General features: G+C 48.2%; 1 protein-coding gene across 1 annotated transcript; it reads left to right on the forward strand.

Annotated features, from left to right (window-relative positions):
• Positions 1-12,527: 12,527 nt before the first annotated feature.
• On the forward strand, positions 12,528-15,392 carry LOC306667711 (uncharacterized protein; the record flags this gene model as incomplete). Its single annotated transcript, XM_079150416.1, has 4 exons — positions 12,528-12,685; positions 13,244-13,331; positions 14,584-14,965; positions 15,106-15,392. 4 exons carry the CDS (start codon positions 12,528-12,530, stop codon positions 15,390-15,392), a joined length of 915 nt encoding a protein of 304 aa, XP_079006542.1.
• Between the last annotated feature and the right edge of the window lie 555 nt (positions 15,393-15,947).

Consider the following 15,947-nt stretch of genomic DNA (forward strand, 5'->3'; position numbering starts at 1 on the left):
TTAACTTGGCCACCCAAAAAGGGGATGGTATTGACTTGACCAGGGTTATAATTCTCATGATGGCCCAGAAAAACTCAATTACAGAGCAGCCAAATGTCTATGTGGATCCTTAAAGTGGCCAAAAACTACCTGTAAATCTGGGTACTGCTCATCTAGAGCAGTCCATAGCCTCTGTCTGCTGGATCAAAGTCCAGTGACTTCCTTTGGAATTGGATCAGGTGTGAAAATAGCCCCTATGCCATTTGGTTATGAAAAATAGTTATGATGATGAAGATAATAATGCAATAGCTAATATTCATAGACCACTTTGAATACATCACTTCATTTTGATATTCACAAAGTCTCTTCACTAGCTGTTCTACTCAGCTGCAGGTGCTAACCAAAATACGTGAACCTGGGAATGTTAAAAAAAAAAAACATTTATTTTTTTTTCTCTCCATTTGGGAGGGTGGGAGTTCAATGTCAAGGTTCTAGCAGATTGAGCTTCTTGCTCACAGCTGGCTGCCTTCTCAATGTGTCCTCACTTGGCAGAGAACACATGAGCCCTGGTCTCTTCCTCACCTTCTTTTTTTTTATTTATTTTTTTTTATTGTAAACAAATGGGATACATGTTGTTTCTCTGCTTGTACATGGCATAAAGGCATACCATTTGTGTAATCATAAATTTACATAATGTTGTTTGATTCATTCTGTTATTTTTCCCTTCCCCCCACCCCTCCCACCCTTCTTTACCCTCTATACAGTACTTCCTTCCTCCATACTTGCCCCCCTCCCTAACCCTAACTCTAACCCTAACACTAACCCTTCCCTCCCCCCCATTCTGTGTCATCACCCACTTATTAGCGATATCATTCATCCTTTGGCTTTTTGAGATTGGCTTATCTCACTTAGCATGATATTCTCCAATTTCATCCATTTGCCTGCAAATGCCATAATTTTATCATTCTTTATGGCTGAGTAATATTCCATTGTATATATATATACCACAGTTTCTTTATCCACTCATCAATTGAAGGGCATCTAGGTTGGTTCTACAGTCTGGCTATTGTGAATTGAGCAGCTATGAACATTGATGTGGCTGTATCTCTGTAGTATGCTGATTTTAAGTCCTTTGGGTATAGGCCAAGGAGTGGGATAGCTGGGTCAAATGGAGGGTCCATTCCAAGTTTTCTAAGGAATCTCCACACTGCTTTCCAGAGTGGCTGCACTAATTTGCAGCTCCACCAGCAATGTATGAGTGTACCTTTCTCCCCACATCCTTGCCAACACCTGTTGTTGCTCGTATTCTTGATAATCGCCATTCTAATTGGGGTGAGATGGAATCTTAGGGTGGTTTTGATTTGCATTTCTCTTATTACTAGAGATGGTGAACATTTTTCCATATGTTTGTTGATTGCTTGTAGATCTTCTTCTGTGAAGTGTCTATTCATTTCCTTAGCCCATTTGTCGACTGGATTATTTGAATTCTTGGAGTAGAGTTTTTTGAGTTCTTTATAGATTCTGTAGATTAGTGCTCTATCTGAAGTATGATTGGCAAAGATATTCTCCCACTCTGTAGGCTCTTTCTTCGCATTGCTGATAGTTTCCTTTGCTGAGAGAAAGCTTTTTAGTTTGAATCTATCCCAGTGGTTGATTCTTGCTTTTATTTCTTGTGCTATGGGAGTCCTGTTAAGGAAGTCTGATCTCTTCCTCACCTTCTAAGAACACCCAACTCAACTTGGCAGCCATGTTCCCATGTCCTTATCTAAATCTAATTTAACTCCCACAGGCCCCACTTGTCTTGGCATTGCACTGGCATTTGAGATTGAAGATATAAATTAGAAGAAGACACAAATATTCAGTAGGGAAGCCATATGGGATCCTGGGCATGTTTTGTAGCTTCTGTTTCCTCTTGCAGAAAAGGGCGATATTAACACCTAATACACGTTAGGCGATATTAACACCTAACACACACGTACATGTGTATGTGTGTGTGCATACATACATATTACATTCAATTTAAAAACAAATTACTAGACAATATGTGCAAGGGACTCTAGATGTTTTTAGAACATGAATTTAGAACCCTAAGTGTGCAAATATAAACTGAACCCAATTCTAAGAAAAATTTTCAGTGTGGGAATAAATAATTCCCAGTGAGAGAATAAAAATGGGATTTTGTCCTGATGATATAAACTTCAAAGGAGATCAAATACATACTCATGAAATTTAACTTGATAATGTGGAAGCAATTATATATTTATATTATACATAATAGAAGAACTATGTATTACTATATTGTGCTTCCACATTTAGAAATCAATTGTTAACTAAATTTTTTCACAGTCATTTCCAACATCGATGTTTTCTTATGTCCAAAGCAAAATTTTGAATCTTCAAAGGCAACTTCCAGGACTCCATGTTCTGTTCCATTTAAGAAGAGGGAGAGAAAGGTCTTTGTGAATCAGGACTTTGTTGACAACCACAGCAAAGACTTCGTGTGGCTTAGTATATGTGCAAGTTCATCCTCTAGGTGTGTATCTGTGGTCACCACAATGTACATTCCTTTTGAATGACTGCACAACACATGCATACAACATATGGATATACAATCAAAAAGGTAAGGAATCCTGGTCAAATCTGAGTTCAAGTTCTTTAATATTTGTTTTCCTGATTCCACTATGTCACCTCTTAAGTCAATATGTCCCCACACTAACTGTACATAGTATGTCAAAATGACCTTCTTGAGAAACCCCTACATTAAGCATTTCTAATGACTCCCTCTTTCTCATGGGAAGGGGTGTCTATCTAGAAGTAAAACATGAAGATGGTGCACCCCAATAACAATGATGAGGGCCCCTTGGGTGCTGGAATCCTTCTTTATAGGCTGTTTATATAATTTTTATAATAGCTGTTTTAAATGAGAAATAAAGACTGTGTTTACATTTCTTATTATAAATTAAAGAGCTTGACCAATCTCAGGCTCCAGGACCTCCTGGGTGTGGCCAAGTTCCCTTACCCCCTTCATGCAGTCAGCAACCCTGACACCAGAGGCAGGCATGACTAGAAGGGTGTCCATATTTGTGCCCTATGCAGCAAGAAAAGGGGTCTGAAAGAGGACACTGAGAAATTCCCTGCATGAGAGCCTGGGGGGAGGCCTATGGTGAGGGACACATCACATCTCAAAGCCACTTTCCTGACAGTGCTACGAATTCACTACACTTGGGCAAGTAGTGGTCCTGGCCACCCCAGAGGAAGATTCAAGACATGTACCAGCTCAGCTGTGCTGTCACAGGGAGGTCCTGCACACCGAGTCTCAGGCTCACGTTCTTGTCAACCCCACCCCAACTTTTTCACCACTGGAAGAGGAGTGCTAGTCTGTGGTTGCACACTGCTCACCTGGGCTATGGGTGATCCCTCTCCATCCAGGGTCCTGGTCCCCACTGCAGCCTGCCATGCAGTACCACCAAAAGGGGTCAGGAGGATTCACCTCTGGGAGTAACAGCACCAGGCACCATGAGCACCAGCAACACCTTCACCCTGCAGACTGCACCTGGGAGAACCCACGGGCAGTGAGATGACCTGAGGAGCATCCATTTTGGACAGTGGTCCCAGCTGAGGCTCCCTCCTGCCTGGCTCCTCCAGGCACTGCTCACAATAATTTTCCCAGTCCAGAAACCCACCCAGCACTCCACCTGCAATGAAGAGTGGCAGATCTTCACAGCTGAGGGCAGAGGAGAATGCACAGCTGCTCAGTAAGTTATGGGAAGCTTGAGGTCCAAAACTCACACCTAACTCTGGCAGGGTGTCCTTCCATCTGCAGGACACCAATACGCTTGACAGATCGAACCTCCCAACAGTGAATGCTGAGGGGATCTCTAAGTCTGCAAGATGTCTCTGTTGGATTGAATTGGTCAGAGGTGAACAGGTCTTCCACTGTGGAATCAGTAGGAGGCCTACTAGTGTCCCCAGAACAGCTAAGCAAAGACACACTCAAACAATTGGAGAATCTTCATACCGAATTTGAAGAAAGCAGCCCAAAAATAAATAAAACCAGACTTTGTGAGCACACAAGCTGGGGTATTCTGTCTTCCCTACAGAGGGAAAGGACAGTATTCCAGGGTACCAGTCCCTCCCAGCCTGCCCTGCTGAAGCCCTTAGTCAGAGACTGGGGGCACTCATGCTCTGTTTTCAGCAGCTGTCCCCTCCAGTGTTCCCAGAGGAAGTGCAGGAAGACAGTCCCTGATCCCAAGCTACCACCAGCAGAAAACTTGCTCCCCAGAAGTTCCCCTTCTGTCTGGCCAGACTCTTGCAGGACCAGGACAGCTCTCTGGTCAAGCGCTTGCAGGACCATGGACAGCTCTCTGACAGCTCTGGGGCGGGGCATGGGCAGAGGGATTCCTGCCTTTGCAAGAGCACCTAGTTGTCAAACCCACCACCGCCTGCGCTCACCAGATACAAACGCTGGATCACACCTTCACTGTGACAGCAGAGGACAGTGTCCTGTCCCAGGCCCAGTGAGTGATATCCTGGTGACGCCATCCCCACTTGCTCACTTGCTGCACACCTGCAGGACCAGTCCTGTGCTTGTGCACCACCTATTTCCTGTCCTTGCTTCCCCTTTCAGAGGCCCATGGCATCTCCTGCTGGCAGCCCTGCTCCAACCCACCACCCTCCTCCACCCTTGGTGGCATGTGGAGTGTGCATATTGGGACCTGAGCCATGGCCCACCTTTCCAGAGAAGAGTGCCGTCAAGGAGGCACGGGCCTGTCCCTGTACTGGAAGCATAGGTACCACCAGCAAAAACCCCCATGTGTCACCCTAGTACCCACCTGCTGCATGCCCCAAGAGCTGCCCTCTACCTCCCAGCCAGAGTCTGCTCAGCCCTCCCACCACCCACCACCTCCACTGACTCCAGCTCAGCTGGGCAGCCATTCTGGACACCTCTGAGGAGGGGCACGTGCGCTGCACCAGCGCAAGATGAAGGATCCCTGCCATTGCCACAACTGCTGCCCTTCAATCAACATCTACAACCCTTCCCAGAGGATCAGGAAACATCAATGTGTCAGCTGGTGGACCAGCAGGCTCTGGATCCAAAACCCCAGTGCCTCCACTCCACAGTCCCCCCAGGATGGAAGTATGCTACAGACACGCGGTTTCTGTGACTATCCTTCTTGCATATGGTGCATGCACGCGGTCCTCTGCACACGGACATTTGCACGTGCACCTTTGCACGTGCACCTTTGCACGTGCATGTCTGTTCCTGGCAGGACCCTGCTCATGCCCTGGCAGACCTTTGCATGCGCACCTTTGCACGTGCACCTTTGCACGTGCATGTCTGTTCCTGGCACGACCCTGCCACGTGCCCTGTGTCAACGGTTTTCTGCACGTGCCCAGAGTTCTATAATCATTACCTTCCCTAGCTGCGACGTGGTAACAGGTCTAACTGCTGTTTCTCCTGAAACCGGTTCTCCACACTAGAAGGACTTTTTGGGCTCACTGCTGTATTTCTGAATTGCGCCATACTAATTTCTGCCATGGGTATGTCCCAGGGAAAGCTTTGTCCCTCACCAGTGGCCACCGGGGACCGGCCAGTGGCATCCCCCATGAAGCCCTATCAGAGCTCCCGCAGACTTCCCTATTCTGGTTGGACACTCCGGGCTGCCTGGTCCCACGGGGACACTCACAGGTCATCCTGCCGCTGGCTTGCAAGGGCACATTGGCGGTTGAGTCGAACACCTCCTAGATGCATGTCCAGGGTCCTGAAGACTGTTCTACACTTCCTGGGAGACGTGGACATGTCCTCCATCCTCCGCATGCCAGGTCTGCTGAGGAAGATGCTGCTGTCTGCTGCACCTTCCACTGATTCCTGCAAAACAGACCATCAAATCATCAAGCACATGCCTCCTATGGCACAGGAGCAGGAAGGAGCTGCTTGCCAGCTTGCAGGACTCAGGCCAGTCCAAGATCACTGTCCAGAGAAGACTGTACACAGAGCCCCTGGAGACAGTGGCCAAGGGGAGCCTGAGAAGGCAGAAGACCCTGAAGAAAAAAAATATCAGAGGGGGAGCTCCCATGTGACTGGAGGAGCACAATCTGCCTTCAGGCCCCTGGTGTCCCACGGCTGCCTGCCTTCCTTTGTGCCCAGACCTGGGGCTCTGCAGGTAAACGTCTGCACCCAGAGCTCCCAAGACAGAGCTGGCATCTCCCAGGCCACCTGTATGAGTTCCTGCCAGAAAAGAAATGCCATCAGCAGTTCATACAGCTCCAGTCGAGGTCTCCCAGGCTTGAAGAGGAGGGCTCCAGTCCCTTCTAACTGTAAGCTGCCCCTGGGATGCTCTTCATCCCCAGGGATTCCACCAAAGAAGGCCCATACTGAGAAGGTGGCAGAAGGGCGGGTGGGACAGCCATTGGCAAGGAAGAAGTGTTCATGTACTGGGGATGCCAGCAGGCCACGGAAACGGAAGTTTCCTTTGCTGCCTCACCACCGAGGGGAACCTCTGAGGCTGCCACCACCTCTAGAACTGGCCTGTCCAGTAACCACTGAGGACTTAGACTGGGAGAAGGAGAAAGTTCTGCAGCGCATCAACCGCCTTCTGATGGGTGAGACCCAGGCCATGTGTGACAGCACTACCATGGCCCCCCAAGCCCATGCATGGGACCCCGCTGCATTGGGAGGAGGGGCCAGGCCTGTGGCATCCCTGGGTCTTAGTCAGAACTTGCTCCACCATCCCAGTATCACCACTGTGGCAGCCTCCACCCCTATGTGGGTGGGCTCTGCTGTCTCATCCCAGAGACACTCTCCCACCTCCAACCTTAGTGTCCTCTTCCCCCACAGCCTGCCAATTGCTGCTTTGGCCCTTCCTCCCAGGCCCTCTCCCAGCACGCTGGCAGGCTTGGCTCCACAGCCAGTGGCTCCCTTTGGGGCCACCCTCATGAATACCAGTTTGCCTTCCAAGTCCCTCCATGTGGGGCCTCCATCCAGCTCGGGTAGGAGCTTCCTCCCCTCTCACCAGGGCCCACAGGGCCTCACCTGTGGACAGCACCAGCAGGCCAGCTCCAAGGGTGCGGCAAAAGGCTCTGCTTGGGAAGCAGGCTGTCATCTGTGGAGCCACCATTCCACAAATCCCTGGGGTTCCTCATGGGAAGATGCCCATGGCCCTCTCCTTTGCCAGCCCTCAATCTGGACACCTGGAAGCTCCAGGTCCAGGGGCAGCCCCAATCCCACCATTGAGTGCAGGCCCCCCAGCCTTCGCCAGTCCAAAGCACTCAGCCCTTGGGGCTGATACACGTAGAAACCCCCCCATGGGTTCCCATGCCAGCTCCCAGGCTGCAAGGCCTGCTGGGACATCAAATGCATTGGCCTCTCCCTCTGCAGCTGCCCCCCAGAGGACAGGGACTGTGGCCAGAATTTGTCCTGACAACAGGCAGCCCCAGTCAACCTGTGAGAAACAAGTTCCATCCCCTTCCAGGCTGACAGGGTTAGTTACATCAAAGGCCACTGGAAAGACAGACTTGTCCCCAGGCCTGACTGCTCCCACAACAGCAATGAGCATTTACTCAGAAAGTAGAGGGACTGCCAAACCCGGAGAGCACCATGGGGCAAGCTTGGGACAGAACAGCAGCAGTGACCCTGGCCTGAGCACTACCACTGCACCCAGAAAATGCAAAAGCAAGAGCAAACGGGGGCAAGGAAGCACTGGAGCTCCTACCCTGAATGCCAGGCCCCAACACCTGCCCACCCAGGAACACCTAGGCTCATCTCAGGGGACCAACACCACCCCCAGAAAGGCTACTTCTAGTAGCTCATCTGTCCCTTTCACATCAATGGGATCTGGGAGCCCAGACTTGCTCCCAGATCTCATATCAGCCTTTGGGAACATGTGTATCTCTTCCCAAAGAGGAGGGACCCCAAACAACAGAGAGCAACCTGGGGCAAGCTTGGGACACAGTAATGCCAATGTCCATAGGCAGAGCACCACCATGGGGACCAAGAGGCAGAAGGGAAAGTGCAAGTCAGGGAAAGCAAACACTGGTGTTCTTACACTTACTGCCACCCCCCAAAGCCTGCCCATGCAGAAACACTTAGGCTTTCCTGGGGGAACAAGGACCACCCCGAGAAAGATCTCCTTTACTTTTAGGTCTGCTCCCATGTCACCAATGGGATCTGGGAGCCCAGACTTGGTCCCAGGTTTGACATCTCCCAGGGCAGCAATAAACACCTGCTCAAAAAGTAGAGGAACCCCCAAAACTGGAGAGCAAAATGAGGCAAGTTTGGGACAGAACACTAAGAGTGTCCCTGGCCAGAGCACTACCACTGTCCCCAAAAAACAAAAGAACAAAAGAAAACAAAAACAAGGAAACACTGGAGTTCCTACCCTGAGTGCCACCCCCCAACACCTGCCCACCAAGGTACACCCATGCTCATCTCAGGGGAACAACACCACCCCCATTAAGGCAACCTCTGGTAGCTCGTCTGTCTCCGTGACATCAGGGGATCTGGGATCCCAGTCTTGCTCCCAGATCTCATATCAGCGTTTGGGGCCTTGTGCATCTCTTCTTAAAGAGGATGGACCCCAAGCGACAGACAGCAACCTGGGGCAAGCTTGGGACAGAGCACCTCCAGTGTCCATAGGCAGATGACCACCATCGGGCAAAGGGACAGAAGGTAAAGTGCAAACAAGGGCAAGCAACATTCCTACATTTACTGCCATCCCACAAAGTCTGTCCAAGCAGAACCCCTTAAACTCTCCTGGGAGAACTAGCACCACATACAGAAAGGCCACCTCTACTCGTGAGTTTGTCCTCATGCATTCAAAGGAATCTGGGAGCCCAGACTAGACTCAAATTTCATATCTGCCTTTGGGGCCATGTTCCTCTCCTCCCAAATTGGAGGAACAAGAAGCCCAAGACAGAGCTAATGGGGCAACTTGGGCTTCAACACCTTCAGTCCCACTAACCAGACCATCTATATAGTGACCACCTTGAAAGGGAGAAAAATCAACTCTGTTCCTGGGGCTGAGGGGGCCACTCTTAAGTGGATGCAATTTGAAATAATTTAGAAGTTTTAAAACTATTAATATGATTTTGTATTTATATAAAATGCATATATCTATAAGTTATGTGTTTAATGTTAATAGTAGTTATATATGAATAGTAGAATTTTAAGATTTTTATGTATACTTCTTAATTTTTCTGAAATGTGTCTCTTGACAAAACTAAGGAAAGATCTTTTAATTTTTAAATGCATCTTAGTTTCTTATCTATTCTCTATTCTCTATTCCATATTATCTATATCCATATTATATAACCATATATCCATGATTATATCCATATTATCTATTCCATAGATTTTCACATATAATGTTTTGGATGAATAGAAATGTTAACCTAAATCAACATTGTGTGTGAAACATGAAGACACAAGTTAAGAAAGTTTTTAACCCCCCTTGGGAAGCTGTCACTCCCAGTTAGCGCACTAAGAGAATATGCAGTGAAGGGCAGAGCACACCTCCAGAGCCTGTTCACCATGCATGTCCTAGATCTGTCATGTGTTCAGATGACACTGCTGCACAGTGCTGAGTCCTGTGCCTCTGCTGCTCACTGGGACTCTCCTGCCTCCACCCCAACACTTGCCTTGGAGGTCTGCCCTAGCCCTGATGCCTGCCCTGGGATCAGTACTGTGCACTCACTTTCACAATCCAGCCCAATACTCAGGAATCATCAGGTCTATGTCTCTCCTCTGTTGATCTTGAGCATTCTCCCATGGCCACAAACCTCAGTGTGGCCTTTAGATTCTCTCTCTTGACTACAGACAAGTGCTGGGTGCCTCTAATACACCATCCTGCCCCTCTTGTCTGAATTTGAATTCAATTGCAGCATTTTCCCCTGAATATTTGGGTGCAAATGCTAAGAGAGCTCATCACTGAGGTTTCCAGGAATTGGGAACATCCTGTGAATTCAAGGAAAATCCCTACAGAGTCATTTTATTACCAGAAAGCTTGGGTCTTTCATAGTTGATTCTCTTCACCATGGCACTCATTATGATCAAGACGTGTTTACATCATTTACCAGACCATTCCTCAGAGGATTGGATTTGCTCCTGGCAATCACAAAGGGGACCAAAGATGCCAATTCTGTGCTGAAATCAGTCTGAATATAAAAGAGTTGTCAAAAATGGTGGGGCCCAATTTGCAGGCAATATCCTTTTGAAGATTGGCAATGAACTTCACCTAAATGCCCAAGACTGGTAGAAAATTTAAATATTATAAACTTTCAGGATCTTTTTCTCCAGTTGGCTTGAGGCAAAGCCCCATCATGGAAAGGGGCTCAGAAATGCCTTCAGGATGTCCCAAGGAAGAGTATACCTGACTTCATTCAAATAATTATGTTCCTCCATTTGTCTCCAAAGTAATTGACAAACTGAGTAAATCTTGAGGACTTCTCTGGAGACTGTGTGCTGTGTACATTTCCATCAGTATGGAAGACAGGAAAGGTGACACAGGCCCTGAGATGAAAGTAAGAAAAGAGCTGGGGTATGCAGATAGGAGACTAGGGCCCCACCAAGTTCAGATTTCTTTGAAAAGTAAGACCACAGTGAAACAGAATAGAAAGACCATGCCTGCAAGGCTCAGCTTAAGTTGAGAGTGAGACATCTGTGGCCCAGAGCCCAGAACTTTCTGAAAAGGGACCAACTGCAACACAGTGACCTTAAACTGACTGTAACAAATGGTACGTGTAGAGGATATTGTCACTGAATACCATGCCAAGGACTGGACTGGGGGCAGATTTTCCTTACCCTGTAGATGTATATAAATCCCAAGACAACACTCCCTCACTGGTCACCCTCATTGGAACCCCACCCATGAAAGACATCTCCTGTCATTCCATTATTTTCCTAAATTCTGATAATTAACCCTCATCTGTCCACTACTGAGTCTGTGAGATTTATTCATTGAATTCACAAAACAAAGAACCGACTCACTCCATCATGTGTGCTGCAAAATGCCTTTAGAAGAAATATGTCAGTACACTAGACTGACATGGGAAATGATATTAACTACTGCCCGGCTACAGTAATGGAAGATTCCAAAATTGAGGCATCACGAGTCCACACATGGGAGACTCTTTCAGACCACACAAAGAAGGATGCATTCTTCATGTTGAAAACATGAAGAGATGCAGTACCAGGTTCAGCGTGGACTTTTTCTGGATGTTGTAGTGACAGAGTGTGTCTGTCTTCTAGCTGTTTGGCAGAAAAGATCAACCTGCACAGGTTGGGAAGATGCCTTCCTTGACTTGGTTCTTGCCTTTACATTCTCAGTGGTGTCACTGGGCTCCACATCCAGATGATGGTGTCCCACTGCAGACATGCAGAACCAGGTGAAGGATGTACTTCTTCTTGATGGTGCAGACAGACAGGGTGTGCCTGTCTTCCAGCTCTTTGCTAGATCAATGTCTGCTGGTCAGGAAGAATGCCTTCCTTTTCGTGGATTTTGGCCTTAACATCCTCAATGATTTTACTGGTCTCCACCTCCAGGGTGATGATTATGCCAGTCAGAGTCTTCATGAAGATCTGCATCGCACCTCTGAAGTGCAGCACCTGGTGCAGTGTGGACTCCTCCTGGATGTTGTAGTTAAGGTGTGCCTGTATTATACCTCTGTACCACCAAAGATCACCCACTGCTGCTTGGGGCAGATGAAATCCTGGTCTCAGCTGGGATGTAGATCTTCATGAGGACCCTGACCATCAAGACCATCAGCTGGAGGTGGAGACCACTGACCCCACTGAGAAAGTCAAGGTAATGAATCAAGACCAGGATGGCAAACGCCATACCCAGAAGGGGTTGATGTTTGCTGGCAACAGGTGGACAACTGGTGCACCCAGTCGTACTTGAATATCCAGGAGGAGTTCACTTTGCACATGGTGCAGTGCCACAGAGGTGGGATGCAGTGCTTCATGAAGACCCTGAAAGGCATGACCACCACCCTGGAGGAGGAGCTCAGTGACTCAAATGAGAATGTCAAGGCAAAGATACAAGACAAGGAAGGCATTTTTCCGACCAGCAGACGTAGATCTAGCAAAGAGCTGGAAGATAGCACCCTCTCTGACTACAACATCCAGGAGTCCACACTGCCCCTGGTGCTGCATCTCAGAGGTGGAATGCAGATCATCATGAAGACCCTGAAAGGCATGATGATCACCGAGGAGTTTGAGCCCAGGGACACCAGTGAGAATGTCAAAGCAGGAATGCAAGAAAAGGAAGGCATCCTCCCTGACCAACAGAGGTTGATCTTTGCTGACAAATACCTGGAAGAAGGATGCACTCTGTCTGACTACAACACACAGAAGGAGTCCACCCTGTACCTGGTGCTTCACCTCAGAGATGGGGTGCAGATCTTCATGAATACCCTGACCAACACGACCAGCATGCTCGAGTTGGAGCCCAGTGACACCATTGAGAATGTGAAGGCAAATACCCAACAGAAGGAAGGGATTCTTCCCGAACAGTTGAGGATGATCTAGCAAAGAAAGGGAAGACAGCACCATGTGTGACTACAACATCTGGGAGGAGTCCACCCTGCACCTTGTGTTGTGCCTCAGAGGTGGGATGAAGATCTTCATGAAAACAACAGGCACGACCATCACCCTGGAGGTGGAGCCCAGTAAAAGCATAGAGAATGGCAAGGCAGGGATTCAAGAAAAGTAAGGCATCTTACCTGACTATCAGAGGTTGATCTTTGCTGGAAAACACTGGAAAATGGCTGTAACCTGTCTGAATACAACATCTAAGAGGAATCCACACTGAATCTGGTGTTGCACCTAAGAGTGGGAATGCAGATCTTCATGAAGACCCTGAGTGGCATTACCATCACCCTGGAGGTGGAGCGAGAGAGACAATTGAGAATGGCAATGCAAAGATCTAAGACAAGAAGGCGAGATTCCCGACCAGCAGAGATGATCTCACAAAGAGCCAGAAGACAGTAGCCTACTTAATTTCAATCCAGGAGTCAACACTACACCTGGTGCTGCACCTCAGAAGTGGAATGCAGATATTCATGAAGACCCTGACTGGCAGGACCATCACCCTGAGGGTGCACCTCAGTGACACCATTGAGTATGTCAAGGCAAAGATACCAGTGAAGGAAGGCAACTCTCTGATGAGGAGAGGTTGAACTGGTGGCAACAGCTACAAGACTGGTGCACCATGTCTGACTACAGCATCCAGAAGTAGTGCACCCTGCACCTGGTATTGCACCTCAGAGGTGGGATGCAGATCATCTTGAAGACCCTGACTGGCATGACCATCACCCCGGAAGTGGAGGCCAGTGACACCATTGATAAAGGCAAGGCAATGATCCGAGACAAGGAAGGAAAATTTTGTTACCCACACAGATTGATCTCACAAAAGGCTGGAAGACAGTAGCCTGTCAGATTTCAATATTCATGAGTTCAACCTGCACTTGGTGCTACATCTCAGAGGTGGGATGCAGATCTTCATGAAGACCCTGACTGGCATGAGCATCGCCCTGGAGGAGGAGCCCAGTGACACCATGGAGAATGTCAAGGCAAGAACCAAGTCAAAGAAGGCATCCTCCCTGACCACCACAGTTTGATCTTTGCTGCCAAACAGCTGGACAACACTAGATGCCTTCTGGATGTTGCAGTGAGACAGGGTGTGTCTGTCTAACAGCTGTTTTGCAGCAAAGATCAAGCTGTTCTGGTCAGGTAGGATGCCTTCCTTGATTTGGTTCTTGCCTTGACATTCTCCATGGTGTCACTGGGCTCCACCTCCAGGGTGATGGTCCTGCCAGTCAGGGTCTTCATGAAGATCTGCATCCCACTTCTGAGGTGCAGAACTAGGAGCAGTGTGGACTCCTCCTGAATGTTGTAGTCACACACGGTGTGCCTATCTTACAGCTTTGTGCCAGGAAAGATCAAGCACTGTTGTTTGGGGGAGATGAATTCCTTGTCTCAGAGGTGGGATGTAGTTCTTCATGAGGACCCTAACTAGCAAGACCACCAATCTGTTGGTGGAACCCATTGACACCATTGAGAATGTCAAGGTAATGATTCAAGACAGATTGGCATCTCCCCTAACCAGCAGAGGTTGATGTTTCCTGCAACAACTGGATGAGTGGTGCACCCTTTTTTATTTGAATATCTACAAGTAGTCAACTGCCACCTGGTGCTACACTTCATATGTGGGAAGCAGATCTTTATAAATCTGACTGGCATGACCACCAGCTTGGAGGTGGAGCTCAGTGACACCAATGAGATGTCAAGGCAAAGATCCAAGACAAGGAAGGCATTCTTCTGACCAGCAGAGTTTGATCTAGCAAAGAGAGGGAAGACAGCACGCTATCTGACTACAATATCCAGGAGTCTACCCTGTACCTGGTCCTGTACCTCAGAGGTGGGATGCAGATCTTCATGAAGACCCTGACCCACATGACCATCACCCTAGAGGTGGAATTAGTGACCTCACTGAGAATGTCAAGGCAAAGATGCCAGTCAATGAAGGTATCCTCCCTGACCAGCAGAGGTTGCCTTTTGCTGGCAACAGCTAGAAGACTGGTGCACCCTGATGCCTAAATATCCAGAAGGAATCCACCCTGCAACTGGTGCTGAACCTCAGAGGTGAGATGCAGATCATCATGAAGACCTTGACTGGCATGACCATAACACTGGATGTGGACCACAATGACACCATTGAGAATGACAAGGCAAATATCCAAGACAAGGAAGGCAATCTTGCTGATCAGCAGAGATTGTTCTCACAAAGAGCTTTAAGACAGTACCCTGTAGGATTCCAACATCCAGGAGTCCACCCTGTACCTGGTTCTGCATCTCAGAGGTGGGATGCAGATCTTCATGAAGAACCTGACAGGCAGACCATCAACCTGGAGGTGGACCTCAGTGATACCATCGAAAATGTCAAGGCAAAGATACAAGTCAAGGAAGGCATCATTCTGATCCGCATAGGTTGATCTAGCAAAGAGGAAGAAGACAGCAACCTGTTTGACTACATCTCGGAAGAGCCCACCCTGCACCTTTTTTTGTGCCTAGCAGCGGGGATGCATATCTTCATGAAACTGACAGGCACAACCATATCCTGGAGATAGGGACCAGTGACAAAATAGAGAATGGCAAGGCAGGGATCCAGGAAAAGGAAGGCATCCTCCCTGAGCAACAGAGGTTGATCTTTGATAGCAAACAGCCGGAGATGTTGCAACCTGTCTGGCTAAAACATCTAGGAGTTGTACACTCTGTACCTGGTGCAGTTCGTAAGGTGTGGATGCAGACCTTCATGAAAACCCTGACTGGCATGACCATCATCCTACAGGTGGACCTCACTGACATCATGGAGAATGTCAAGGCAAGAACCAAGGAAAGGAAGGCACCTCCCTGACCAGCACAGGTTGATCTTTACTGACAAACATCTGGATGACACTAGACTCCTACTGGATGTGTAGTGAAAAAAGGTATGTCTGTCTTAGAGCTTTTTCCAGCAAAGATCAACCCATGCTTGTCAGGGAGGATGTCTTCCTTGACTTGGTTCTTACCTTCACATTCTCCATGGTGTCACTGGGCTCTACCTCCAGGGCGATGGTCATGCCAGTCAGGTTATTCATAAATATCTGCATCCCACCTCTGAGGTGCAGCACCAGGTGTAGGGTGGACTCCTCCTGGATGTTGTAGTCAGATAGGGTGTGCCTGTCTTCCAGATCTATGCCTGCAAAGATCAAACCCTTCTCCTTGGGGAGGTGAATTCCTTGCCTCAGAGGTAGGATGTAGATCTTCATAAGGACACTGATACACAAGACAATAACCAGAGACTGTCAAGGCAAAAATCCAAGACAAGGAAGGCATTATTCAAGATCAGTTGAAATTGATCTAGAAAAGAACTGAAGACAGCACCATGTCTCACTACAACGTCTAGTAGGAGTCAACTTGCACCTTGTGT

The sequence above is a fragment of the Sciurus vulgaris genome (genome assembly GCF_902686455.1).
Source record: "Sciurus vulgaris genome assembly, chromosome: 8".
NCBI lineage: Eukaryota > Metazoa > Chordata > Mammalia > Rodentia > Sciuridae > Sciurus > Sciurus vulgaris.